General features: G+C 29.6%; 1 protein-coding gene across 1 annotated transcript; it reads right to left on the reverse strand.

Moving 5' to 3' along the window:
• Positions 1 to 8,613: 8,613 nt before the first annotated feature.
• On the reverse strand, positions 8,614 to 13,453 carry LOC133695693 (novel plant SNARE 13). The gene is made up of 10 exons (XM_062117618.1): positions 13,011 to 13,453; positions 11,939 to 12,031; positions 11,272 to 11,365; positions 11,115 to 11,152; positions 10,757 to 10,854; positions 10,066 to 10,145; positions 9,944 to 10,000; positions 9,679 to 9,771; positions 9,519 to 9,593; positions 8,614 to 9,064 (listed from the first exon to the last, which is right to left on the reverse strand). Exons 1-10 carry the CDS (start codon positions 13,085 to 13,087, stop codon positions 8,987 to 8,989), a joined length of 783 nt encoding a protein of 260 aa, XP_061973602.1. The 5' UTR covers positions 13,088 to 13,453; the 3' UTR covers positions 8,614 to 8,986.
• Between the last annotated feature and the right edge of the window lie 716 nt (positions 13,454 to 14,169).

Here is a 14,169-nt window from a genome sequence, read left to right on the forward strand (position 1 = left end):
TTTAGATCGTTTTAATATGTTAATATAAAAAATAAATTTTTAAAAATAAAAAGCATTATTTTAATGGATTTTTAAATAAAAACACTTTTAAAACACAATTGTCACTGCAATTCTAAATATTATCTACAACTATTTCTATAAAGAGTTTCCTTACTATTCAAAGCATAAAAAACAAACACAGTGCATTTTTCTTTGATAATTTATATTTTAAAAATATAAAAATTTATTCAAATTTATTTTTATTTATTTTCTTGACAAACCTCTTTCAAGTGGTGAGACGCATGTCATCAATAAGTGGGTGGTTTGTTGCTAATGAGCCTGTCTTTTTTCTTTTCTTTTCTTTTCTCACTCTTCCTTGCAAAAGCAAAATTATTGATTAGTCTTCTTTGTTTTTTTGGTATTTATGATTGGATATCTTTTCTTTTGATTTTTTATTTTTGTTCTTGACTTTTTAATAGAAGTTTTGTTTCCTTTCAACGTCGTCCTTCAATTTTAAATGGTAATATATTATGTTTTTTAATTTAATTTATATTTTTTTATATAATTTTTTTCTTTCAATTTTTTCTTTTAATCTAGGTATACTAGAAATGCACATGGCCTATTTTGGGCTTGGCATGTGTGGTTGAAGTGGGTGAGGTTGTCCTTTCTCACACCCCTACGACTGCCAGGAAACTTGTGTGATCATGGAGTGCTTACACATTCATATCAATCCCAGCCAACCTTTTTTACCTCTGCTATACGTTATGTTTTTATATTTTAAAAAGGTATTTTAAAATTTTTTATATTTATTTTATACCACTATCTATTTCTTTTCAACTAAATATATTTTAGTTTTTTCTATATAATTTCTTTTATCATGGTTTATTAACTAACGTAACCTTTGCTTTACATGTTAAAGTAGTGGACCAACAAAACTTGCTGATGTAATTGCTAACATTATTAGTGTCCTTTGATTATTCTACACCATACAAATATTTTGCGAGATATCATTGTATTTGGGTTCAACGTTATTTTATTTTAAAAATGGTACATTAAATCAAAAGTCTTGGTAGAATAATACCATTTTAAAAAAACCAGTTAAATAGCACATTTTTATCTTATATGCTTTTAAAATGCAATATTTATTAAATGTTGTTATTTCTAAACGTGATAAGATAATTATTAAATCAAAAGTCTTGGTAGAATAATACAATTTTAAAAAAACCAGTTAAATAGCACATTTTTATCTTATATGCTTTTAAAATGCAATATTTATTAAATGTCGTTATTTCTAAACGCGATAAGATAATTATTAAGTTTCAAGATAACAAAATTTAAACATGTCGCGCTTATAAAAGGCAACAACTGCCAATTAGTCAGCCTATTAAATATAATTATATAATCAGTTGATCATTTCACATAAAAATCATAATTTTATGAATTTTTTCTTTCAAAATGTTTTATGAGTAGAAATATACGGTTTTTTTTCTTCAATTTATAGACTGAAAAACAAACTCCAATTAAAATCTTAAAAGATTATTGTTCAAATGGTAGTTCTCACATGTGATTCTGAGCAGACAGGTGTGAGTGTGTCATAACTAGATGAGGATATACTCCAAACAAATTACATGAATGGTCTAGCATATGCATTCATGGAACAATGAGACAAGTTTGAGTTTTAGGAGAAGGTCTGGTCACACCAAACCAGAATGATGGCTCAAAAAAACTATAATTTTGTATCCGATATTTGGATCATGCTTAAATTTTTACAAAAGTTTTCAAATGTTGTTTCCCTTGGAGTAGATATGGAATTACTACTTCGATCATTGAATTTTTAGGTTTTAAAAATCTTGCATCGAGGCTCTAGTTTCAGCAGTTTTGTGGAATGATGGCTCAAAAAAACTATAATTTTGTATTCGATATTTGGATCATGCTTAAATTTTTACAAAAGTTTTCAAATGTTGTTTCCCTTGGAGTAGATATGGAATCACTACTTCAATCATTGAATTTTTAAGTTTTAAAAATCTTGCATCGAGGCTCTAGTTTCAGCAGTTTTGTGGAATGATGGCTCAAAAAAACTATAATTTTGTATCCGATATTTGGATCATGCTTAAATTTTTACAAAAGTTTTCAAATGTTGTTTCTCTTGGAGTAGATATGGAATCACTACTTCGATCATTGAATTTTTAGGTTTTAAAAATCTTGCATCGAGGCTCTAGTTTCAGCAGTTTTGTGGAATGATGGCTCAAAAAAACTATAATTTTGTATCCGATATTTGGATCATGCTTAAATTTTTACAAAAGTTTTCAAATGTTGTTTCTCTTGGAGTAGATATGGAATCACTACTTCGATCATTGAATTTTTAGGTTTTAAAAATCTTGCATCGAGGCTCTAGTTTCAGCAGTTTTGTGGAATGATGGCTCAAAAAAACTATAATTTTGTATCCGATATTTGGATCATGCTTAAATTTTTACAAAAGTTTTCAAATGTTGTTTCTCTTGGAGTAGATATGGAATCACTACTTCGATCATTAAATTTTTAGGTTTTAAAAATCTTGCATCGAGGCTCTAGTTTCAGCAGTTTTGTGGAATGATGGCTAAAAAAAACTATAATTTTGTATCCGATATTTGGATCATGCTTAAATTTTTACAAAAGTTTTCAAATGTTGTTTCCCTTGGAGTAGATATGGAATCACTACTTCAATCATTGAATTTTTAAGTTTTAAAAATCTTGCATCGAGGCTCTAGTTTCAGCAGTTTTGTGGAATGATGGCTCAAAAAAACTATAATTTTGTATCCGATATTTGGATCATGCTTAAATTTTTACAAAAGTTTTCAAATGTTGTTTCTCTTGGAGTAGATATGGAATCACTACTTCGATCATTGAATTTTTAGGTTTTAAAAATCTTGCATCGAGGCTCTAGTTTCAGCAGTTTTGTGGAATGATGGCTCAAAAAAACTATAATTTTGTATCCGATATTTGGATCATGCTTAAATTTTTACAAAAGTTTTCAAATGTTGTTTCTCTTGGAGTAGATATGGAATCACTACTTCGATCATTGAATTTTTAGGTTTTAAAAATCTTGCATCGAGGCTCTAGTTTCAGCAGTTTTGTGGAATGATGGCTCAAAAAAACTATAATTTTGTATCCGATATTTGGATCATGCTTAAATTTTTACAAAAGTTTTCAAATGTTGTTTCTCTTGGAGTAGATATGGAATCACTACTTCGATCATTGAATTTTTAGGTTTTAAAAATCTTGCATCGAGGCTCTAGTTTCAGCAGTTTTGTGGAATGATGGCTCAAAAAAACTATAATTTTGTATCCGATATTTGGATCATGCTTAATTTTTTACAAAAGTTTTCAAATGTTGTTTCCCTTGGAGTAGATATGGAATCACTACTTCGATCATTGAATTTTTAGGTTTTAAAAATCTTGCATCAAGGCTCTAGTTTCAGCAGTTTTGTGATTTTTTTTATGAACTAGTCGATCGATTAATCCTGAATTTAAATAGATGTCGCGGTTGTGAATTGCGATATCAATTAAAATTTTATCATGGTTTTTAACTCCGGCATCCAAAAATGTATTTTTTCACCAAAATGTTTTGTTTCTGTATCATTTTGCTATTTTGCTATTTATTTGCAGTTTATATACTAATTGATCAATTTATCTGGTTCCACATGTGAATTTTAAGAAGATAAATAGCATTAATGCCATGGTATTCCTTTATTATTTACTGGGACGCATTAATGATGGATCTAGTAGTAACATAGCAGTGATAGTGATAATAATAATGATAATAATAATAATAATAATAATTTTAGTAGTTGTCGGTCAGTGTGATTCATGGCATGCTTTCTACCGCATGTCAATTAAGATTAACTCATGTGTTGATATTACATTTGAAATGAGGTTAGGTAAATTTTGAATTTTTTTATTTAAAATTAATTTTTTTATATTTTTAGATTATCTTAATATTTTAATATATTTCTAAATGAAACAGTTTAAAAAGCAACTGTTTCAATTTATTGTATTGAAAAAAAATAATGGATAGTAATTTCAGGGTTTGAAGTTAGAAAATAAAGAAAGAAAACAAAAATTTCTTGAAGTTATCCGAATTTTAATCATAAAGCCCTTTTTATATGTAAAAAAAAAAAAAAACAGTCCTCTGCTTTGTTTATTTGTTATATGACTTGCCTGCTTGGTGTTTCAAGATCTGCAACGGGTTGGTCCATTAGCTTCTTTTGAAATTCGGTCGCAAGATATATAACAAATATACTAAAAAGAAAGCGGTTTAACAGTGTTTTTAATTTAGCTTGTAGATATTTCACTGGACTACAACAGTGAAATTATTAAATTGACCCCTGTTTAATTAACAAATGGCCTTAGTTAGAAAGGTTAGGGTCGTCTTATTTTATATGAACAATGAAAATACTAAATTTTCCGTTGGAGATAAAATAAATAAATAAATAAAATTATATAGTGTATTATTGGTTTTTTCTATTTTAGATCACAGTTAAATTACTATAATGCCCTTTTATTGTATTTTAATAGAATAAATAATATTAAATTTTAAAAAGCTATTGGCGCGGATGTTGCATGTACCAGCTTGTGGAAAGTGTCTGTGCACTTTGGGCGGCACATGCAACGTCTTTCCATAGTTAAACTTGACCAACCACTTTGTAGTTAGATTTATCGTCATGTCCTCTTTCAATTGGTGAGGCACATGTCATCAACATGCTTTTTTTTTCTCTCTGCTTTTCTCTCTTGTCCCCCACAAAAAAATTTTCTTTTAATAAATAATAATTTTTTTACTTGACTCTTTTATATAAGTTTTTTTCTTTTAATTTCACCTTTCAATCTAAGTTTATTTTGTGTTATTATTTTCAATTTGATCATTAACTTTTTTTTTATGGAGTTATTTTTCTCTTTAATTTAACCCTCCATACAAAAACTTATGTCCTTTTTTCATCATTTGTCCTTTTGCATAAGTGTTAATTTTTTTTGATTCAGTATTTTAATTTTATTTTTTGTATTTTTTTTATTTGATTCTTATTCTTTGAATTTAATTTTTGCCCCTTAACTCTTTTATAAATTTTTTATTGGTTTTTAATCTCACCTTACAAACCAAGTTTATATTGAATCATTAATTACTCTTATTTTTTTAAAATATATTTACAATATCTAAATGTTATTTTTTATAAAACAAATATGTACACACAATGTAGCACGATCATGTGCCTAGTGTGTGTATGAACATACAACTTCTTCGACAAAAACAAATTAAGTTATGCATAAGTTAAACCTCTATAAATTAAAATCACTTAAATAAAAAAATATTAATTAATTAAGATATTATATGATCAAGATATTATTTAAAATACAAATGTAAGTTGGAATCAAATAAAAATATTATTTAACTGATAAATAACCGAGGATATACTGTATATTATGAGATATCGTTGACAGATTTCAACCAAAGTATACAAGCCTCAAACTTGAAGAACCCAGTTGCCTTGATGTCATTTTTCTGCTCAATAATATCATGACTCTGGTCAATAGTCCTTCATATATATATATATATATATATATATATATTAAAAGAAAAGCTAAAACACGTAGCATTTTATCTGTAGATATACTTTTGTTTACTAAGAATTGTAATAGTGTAATGAAAATTTTACCCCTGGAAAACTCTCAAAATGTTGCCTTTTTTAGGGGTAAAATGATATTTTCCTTCTATTATTGTCATTTGATAACTATTCAAGGGTTTTATTGTCTTTTTATCATGTTCATGCACAATAAAATGAATTTATTACCCTTAAAAACAAAAAAAAATCATTTAACTATAGTCAAAGGTTTTTTTGGGCATTTCACATTTTGATATACAACAAAATTACAAGTTTAACAGTAGAGTTAAAAATCTTAAGCCTTCATCACAGGTATATTTATATTTTCATTTATGTGGGGCTAATTGTTGGGTTTGTCAAGGGTAATAATGTAATTTACCATTTAATTATTATTATTTTTGTTGAAAAAGTTGTTGTCGCGTGCTTCTAGTGAGTTGGAGGCGTTGTGTGTTTTGGGTGGTGTGTGCGGCGTCTCCTAGCGGTAAAAATATGCTCCCGCCGTGTCATTTTGTTCTCTGCTACGTTCTTTTTTTTAGCTGGTTCGTGTCATTTTTTCCTTCTCATTCTTTCTCCCGCCCTAAAAACACTAAATTCATCCCTGATTTTTGTTGGTGTTTTAGAATTCATCCTCTTAGTTTTGATTTTTTTTTCATTTTAGTCATTTTCTCTTTTATTAAAGTTTTATTTGTTTTTAATTTAGTTCTAATTTGTGTATATGATGTTTTTTAATTCTGTCTTTCTACTTTTAATTTCTTATTTTTTTTCTTGGCTTTTTTGTCAAAGTTTTTAATTTTATCATTTAAATTAAATTTATGATTTTTTTATAGTAATAATATTTATTTCTATTTGGTCCGTTTTCTTTTGATTTCTTACTTGTTTTCTTTGTTCTTTTGTCAAAGTTTTTATAGTTTTTAATTTTTTCATTCAAATCAAGTTTATAATTTTTGTTATTGTAATAGTAATAGTAATAGTAATAACGATACTAATAATATTAATAATAATTGTGATGATAATTTTAATAGTGGTGATAATAATAATATTTGATTATAATAGTAATGGTGGTGATGATAATAATAATAATAATAATAATTATTATTATTATTATTATTATTATTATGGTGATAGTGGTAATAATAATGATAATTAAAATAATACTAGTATTAATAGTAATAGTAATGATGAAACCAATAATAAAGACAATAATAACTGTAGTAATAGTAATAGTTTTTTATGACAATAATAATTGCAATGTTAGTAATAATTGTGATAATAATAATAGTAATAATACTATTAATAGTAATGGTAATAGTGATAGTAATAAATAATAATATTAATAGGATTGTAATAATGATAATGATAATACTACTAATTGTTATAATAATCATAGTTTTCAGACTTGGCCCGGTCCAAGGCCCGGGTTCCGGGCTTTGATTGGGTCACCAGGTCGCCCGAGTTAATTTTTTTTTTAAATCAAAACGATGTTATTTTAGTAAAAAAACAAAAGTCAACGGGTTACAAAAGTCAACGGGTTGCCGAGTCACTGGATCAACCCACTGGGTCACACCGTGTTTTTCCTTCCTCTATTTTTTCTTCAACCTGGCCTCGTTCTAGCCCCGAGTTGGCCAGGTCCTGGGTCGACCCGCCAGGCTGAGCGGGGTTTCAAAATTATGATAATAACGGTGATAATAAGGGTGATAATAATAGTTTATTAATGTAATAATAGTGGTGATGAGAGTAGTATTAGTGGTGGTGTAGTAGCAATAATAATAATAATAATTTATGATAATGATTGTAGTTGTTATGATATCTATAATTATGATAATGATATAATAATAATAATAGTTATAGTAGTAATGTTAATAGTGATGATAGTGGATAGTAATAATGCTAAGAAGGCTAATAATAATAATAATAACAACAACAATTTTTTATAATAATAGTAGTAGTGATTACAACATTATTAATAATAATGATAATAGTTATAAGAATAAAAATAATGGTAATATTAATGGTAATAGTAGTAATAATAATTATTATAACAATAGTATTAATAATAATAATAATAATAATAGTGATAGTGATAAGAATCATGATAATAATACTAGTAACAATAATGATAGTAGTAATGATGATAGCTTTAATGATAGTGATAGTAATAATAATGATAATAATAACGACGAGAATAGTAATAGTTATAATAATAATAATTCATCATTCGATATTAGATTATTAGATTTTCATGTATAGTATTTCCAATTTAATAACTCGAATTACTGGTTTGAAAAGTTTATTTAGTTCGACGTCTTCCTTTATTTTTTAAATTATATCATTCAATATTTATTTTTTAAAATAAAATAAATCATCCAAGTTTTCTTTAAACTTATTAGACAAACCAATTCATATCGAGTTAACTTTCATACAGTTTAATTGAAAAATTTAAAGATCAAAGTTAAGAAATTCAAAGATTTATCTTCTGGGGATTAATAGCATTACAAAAAGAATCCAAGCATTCTTAATAGTTTTTTTTTATGTTTTTTTAAAAATAGTTTGGCGTACGGCCAAACACAGACAAATAAACTAGAGCGGCCAAACATAGACAAATAAACTAGTGTGTTCATGTGCGCGCGCGTTTATATTTATGACCAAAAACACGTAAAAGTGAATAAAAATTCCCATGTCAAAATTTCTTAAAATATGATAGATTAATATAAAATGGGAGGCAGTTTTGATGTTTTCCCTTTTGGATTTTAACTATTTATTTGTCCTATATGATAATATTTTTTTTAAAAAAAAAAATTCACTCAGCAGATGACTTATTAGGGTTTTCCCATTTTGAATTTCAATAGCACAGAAAACTTCCTTTCAAGTTTGAATTTCTGATCCAACAATGAAGATATCAAGGGTACTTTACTGTGCATAACACAGAAAAAGTTCAAATTTATTTAACACAAAGCCTTCAATCACTAATGAAAAGATATAGAAAAAGAAAAAAGAAGAGCAACATCTCCAGAATAACACACATGCATCTATGGATTTCACATTTCCCAGCAGAGGATATTGTTACTCTTTTTGCCATCCTTTTCCTCTTACATCTGCAACAGTCAGAAACGTTTACACAAAGAACGATAGCACAATATTCAAATTAATGGAGAAAGCTCTCATGTGGGATTTACATACATAATCATACAGGATATGCACATCTCAGGTAAGGAATAAATTGAAAGGATGAAAAAAACAAGGAAAACCCCAACAAATGCCGCAAACAGAATTCTTCCCACCACTCCCTCTTGTCACTCAAACATAAACCCATAAAACAAGGTGGGAAACATCATTTTGTCTGAGATGATGAATCTGCTCAAAATGTTGTGGATCCCCTACTTACAACAGCCTCCTTGAGGGGGCTGGTGGAGCCAGTCCAGGAATGTCCCTGATATCTTTGTTGCTAGGGTTGACAATCTGAAAAATTACATAATGCAAATTAGATAAAGGAATGTGTTGCTGATGCTGAGTTTCTACATGGCAATTTGAAAGTAAATTATACACACACACACACACACACACACACACACTGGAGCATGACCACATGTGCAATGGTACAAACAGTATCATGCATATTGAATGGTTTTGTCTAACTGTAAAAGTGGTGCTTGAAAGAATGAACCAACATTTCATCACCATTAATGAAGTTTCTTGAGAAGAATACCACTATTGTCTGATTGAAAGTCATACAATTTGTTTGAATAATATGATATCTGCTAAACTTTTACAAAAGATTGCGCCTTCGATGTGCCATTTAGTTTCTTCTTACTTCTCCCTTCATCATTCAATTCCATGCAGTTTACTAACTCTTACAATTTCATTCATTAAGTGACAAAGTAAACGCTATAAAAGAATGAGCTGAAGAGAGTACCTTCACAATGATTATGGCTATTACACCGCAGACAATAAGAAGTAGAAATAGCATTATGCACTTATCAGTAGCAACCTAGAAAAGAAAAAAGATTTAGTACATGAACCCAAAAAAACAAAGGGAATTGAGGTAGCATAGAGAGAACAGAACATCAACTAACCTGCCTCCCAATCTCCTTCACTAGCTGTGAGGCCTTCTTAATAGAGAACTGAATAGTATCCAGCTCATTAACAATGCGTCCCATTTGTTCAGTCTGCCCAATTTTGAATCAGTACATAGTATACCTACTTATAAAATTCAACTCAACTAGACCTCAAGCCCAACTGAAATCAACTAAAGCCTTGACAGGAATAAGAACATCAAACTATTGATGGAGGAAATGAAGGCAAATAAGTAAACTCGGACAGGTAGTGGATCATGCTTACTTGGCCTTTTAAGGTAACAGCAGTTTGAGTTCCCACTTCAATTGTTTGTTCAACAACCTAAAGAGAAAATCCTGATGTTACAAATACAGAAAAGTAGAACATGATTCACAAAGCTCATTTACCTGTTTAGAGCGTTCAATGGCCTGATCAGTCTCATTCATTGTCTTCATCCCAGCATCAACAAGTTCTTGATTTGACATAGCTAGAAAACAGGAATATAAATTAAACAATGAGGCCAATAAAAAATATTAATAGTAAAATATGGAAAAATATATGGATACATATACATGAATACAAGGGTTACATATTGTCAAATAGATTTTGAGTGACATTATGCATGTGAAGTTTGAGAAATCAATTCATTGTTCATAAAAAATCAGGCCAAATCTAGTTCTGAAAATCTGCAACTAAGAGACTGCTGATGAGTTTCTTTTTCCTCCTTTTACTCCCATGGCCAAAAGAATGGTGTAAAAAATCTCTTCAGAAACTGAAATTCCCAGTTACAATCACATCTGACACTAATATTGTGCTCAAGAGGAATAATCTCATTAGAGGATTAACCATATGATTAAGAGGGCATTGTTCCCATGCCCAAAAGAATGGTGTAAAAACTCTCTTGCAAATACTGAAATTCCCAGTGGCAATCACGTCTGATACTAATATTGTCCTCAAGTGGAATAATCTCATTTGAGGATCAACCATATGATTAAGAGAGCATGTGTTCAAACAATCATCACGTAGTGGTAGTTTTTCTGTGCAAACTAAACATATCCCACAAAGTTCCAGATGTTATGAAATGAAATAAGATCTCACCTGATGCCATTCGAACATTTTCTTCAGCCATAGGTTCACTTGCTCCAGCTCCCATGTCAAAGAGTTCAACTCTTTTGTTATCAAGGCTATTCATATACCTGCAGACCCACCATGCAGGGTCAGGAGCAAGAACTTCAAAAGTACCCCATATGTCAAAGTGAAGAAGATGCCTGTTTGATGTTATGTATTCAATTCTACGACCGATAATGTGGTAAGGACACGATTCTGATTGAGGATGACACTTGCTTTCCAAATGAAGTAATAGGCATCGATATCACAAGGACTGAACTCAAAATGGTCTGAATGCCACTACACCCATAAACTCAAATCTAAAAACAAAGCAAATACATTAACTTACGTTTTCCTCAGTTGGACATAGGAATTCAGCTCTTTTATCTGCACCAAAAAAAGAGATGGAAATTGAAAGGACAGATTAAAAAAAAGGGGACTAAGAAAATAACCTATTAAGCATTTCATGCAATTTGATCAGCAATATAGGGGTCTAAAGAACTGACCATGGATTGCTTCTCATCATTGAGTTGCTTATTTACTTCAGGAGGATTTTTGCTCTCCTCAACTTTAATTTCACGGTCAAACTCTTTAATCAACCTGAGATGATTGTTGGAATTTAAGAATTCTAAATAACAAATTACAGGAAAAAAAAAACTAGGCTAGCGAACTAAGTACATCTTAACCAAGTAATCCTGTTCAGATTCCATTATTTACTTTATATATATATATATATATATATATAGAGAGAGAGAGAGAGAGAGCACCCCAGAACTGACTCTTCCCACAACCCATGCAAAACAAGTTGCTTAAGCAAGGCGAGGGTATGCATCGGGGAAATAAAAAAACGTTCTGCTATTGATTTCACTAAAATGTGTAATCTCTCAAGTCCTGAAGACAAACTTAACTCCAATGAACCATAACTAAGTCCACACTAGCCAAAGTAATTCAACCAGATGGTTCAATATTTTCAAGAGCTAAGCTAATGGAGATTTTTTTATAGCAGAATGAGATGTAGAAACATGTTGTATACACATTTTATTTATCTTTGAAGTAGATTGCACGTTGTTTCCATCAGATTATGACATCTGACAAGAAAAATAATGGTTCAAGAGTCCCACAGTACAATTCAGGTATGGAATTTCAAAAATTGAAGGCCAATATGTGACATACCGTTTACACTCTTTCATCCTCCCAGTAAGTTCCTCCAGCTGTTTACTTTGTCTATTAGAATCTTTAATATTGTTTAGCCTCTGGAAGCCATTTCTGTAAATAAAAAAGGCAAGAATTATCATAAGTGCCACTATCATTTAGCAATATACCAGGAAGAGTGATCGAAGAAGTCACATGCATATCCCATCCATGTATACGAACAAAAAGACATGTGCAATATGGGAACTTTGGGTGATAAAAATAAAAATCAGTATGTAGACCAAAAGAAAGAACTATCCCAACTACAACTAGTGAATTTAAGGCCCAGGCACGAAATAGAAATGAGGAATGGAATAAACTCCACATCAGATGTCAAGACATCCAAACTGCTCCTTCAGAAGACAGGAAATATCCAACAACATTTTGATCCTTTTTTGAAATAAGAACGAGCATAGATACATTATTCACAAAGCTAAGCTGACACTCTGCTTGTTATGGGAGGAGGAAAAAATCCCCAGACATGACTGCTAGTGACGAAACTGAAGATCAAAAACCAAAACCCATAATAATTTTAATGAAATAATACAGTTATCTTTGCAAGAATATACTAATCCATTTTATAGCTTAACTGCGTTACATAACTGTTCATAGGATGAAATATCAAGATTGGTATGTATCGTGGAAGGCTAAAACCACCTCAAATTGCTTCTGCTTTAGCTACTTGTTATATGTTGAATACCAATTTATCAAGAAAACAGTCAGTCCTTGAAGCCATATTCAAGTAGCTAACCTCCACAAAGAAGACTGATTTATTTTTTCTTCTTAAAAGTCCACTCTTTCTAATTAAATGCCCGTCTAACCAAATAAAAAACATGAAAATTTCACTCAGAAGCATATCTTTCTCAATTCATATATATGGAAACAGAAAATTAGGCAAAGTAACATAACAGAAACAAAAGGCAGTAATTCAAAAAGAAAAACTAACAAACAAACAAACTCTCCCCGCCCAGTGGCGGATCTAAAGAAGAAGAGCACTGATTTTTCAGTCAAATTAGCAAACTTTTTAATTTTAACAGAGAGAGAGAGAGCATACGAGAGAGCTCGAAAGTTGTCTTTGATTTCACCATGGATCTGCTCCAATTGCGGACTCATCTGCAATTCGCTCGCCATTCTTTTCTTGCCTTTTTTCTTATTGCCGCTGGCCAGAAACCTGTCAAATCTCCGGCGAAGCTTCGATTTCTCTCTTGATTGTTGTTGAAAAAAAAAACAATAAAAACACAGTTTTTTTCTCTTCAAATTCGAAATCCAAAAACCCTAGTAAACAAACATTGAGTTAAAAAGGGAAGAAAAGAAAAGAGAGAAATTAGGGTTTTTTCTTAGGGTTATTGAGACATGCTCAGCTCTGTTTAACGGAAAAAGAGAGAGAGCGTGGAAAATGGACAGAATCGCTGTCTGGTAATTGATTTGGTATTTAAAACTAATATTTAAGATTAATTTTTGATTTAATTAAAGCCCCCAGAAAAGGTAAACTAGTGGAATTCTTCGCTTGTAGTTATTGTTAGCGAACGATAATTAATTATTAGTGGAAATGCGCTGTAATATATTTATTTATTTATTTGAAAATATTGGGGGTACCCTTCCCATCCTACCCTAACCACCGCTAGGTAAGAGGATATTTGCGAGAATGTTACTGAATTATTTTTTAAAATATTTTTTTATTTAAAAATATATTTAAATAATATTTTTTATTTTTAAAAATTATTTTTAATATTTACCATTAAATATTTAAAAATATATATATAAAATAATTTTAAGTTAATATTTTTTTGGAAAATTATGGTTTTAACTACACTAGCTAAGACAGACCAACATCACATTATATCATTAATAAACCTAAATTTAATGGGCATGAAAAATCCTTCAAAAAAAACCCATTCAATGTACATCGAATATATCAAGTTATCAACTCTATGGGTTCCTTTTTTTGAGAGGAGGAGCTCAACGCCACAGGCTTACCTGGGAAGAGGAGCCCCGCTCTATATAATTTTTTTAAAAAAGAGGAAATTTTTTTAGTAATCTATATGAATATCTCAATATTTTATATTAATTTAATATATATTATTTTAAGTATAATATAACTTAAAATATCATCAAGTTAAAATTATATTTAAGTTTTTTTTCTTTATAAATAACAAAACTCGTGAACTATAAATACAACATGAATCATTCAAATTTCAAGTTCATAATTTTTT

This window comes from Populus nigra, chromosome 6 (assembly GCF_951802175.1).
Source record: "Populus nigra chromosome 6, ddPopNigr1.1, whole genome shotgun sequence".
In the NCBI taxonomy this organism is placed as follows: Eukaryota; Viridiplantae; Streptophyta; class Magnoliopsida; order Malpighiales; family Salicaceae; genus Populus; species Populus nigra.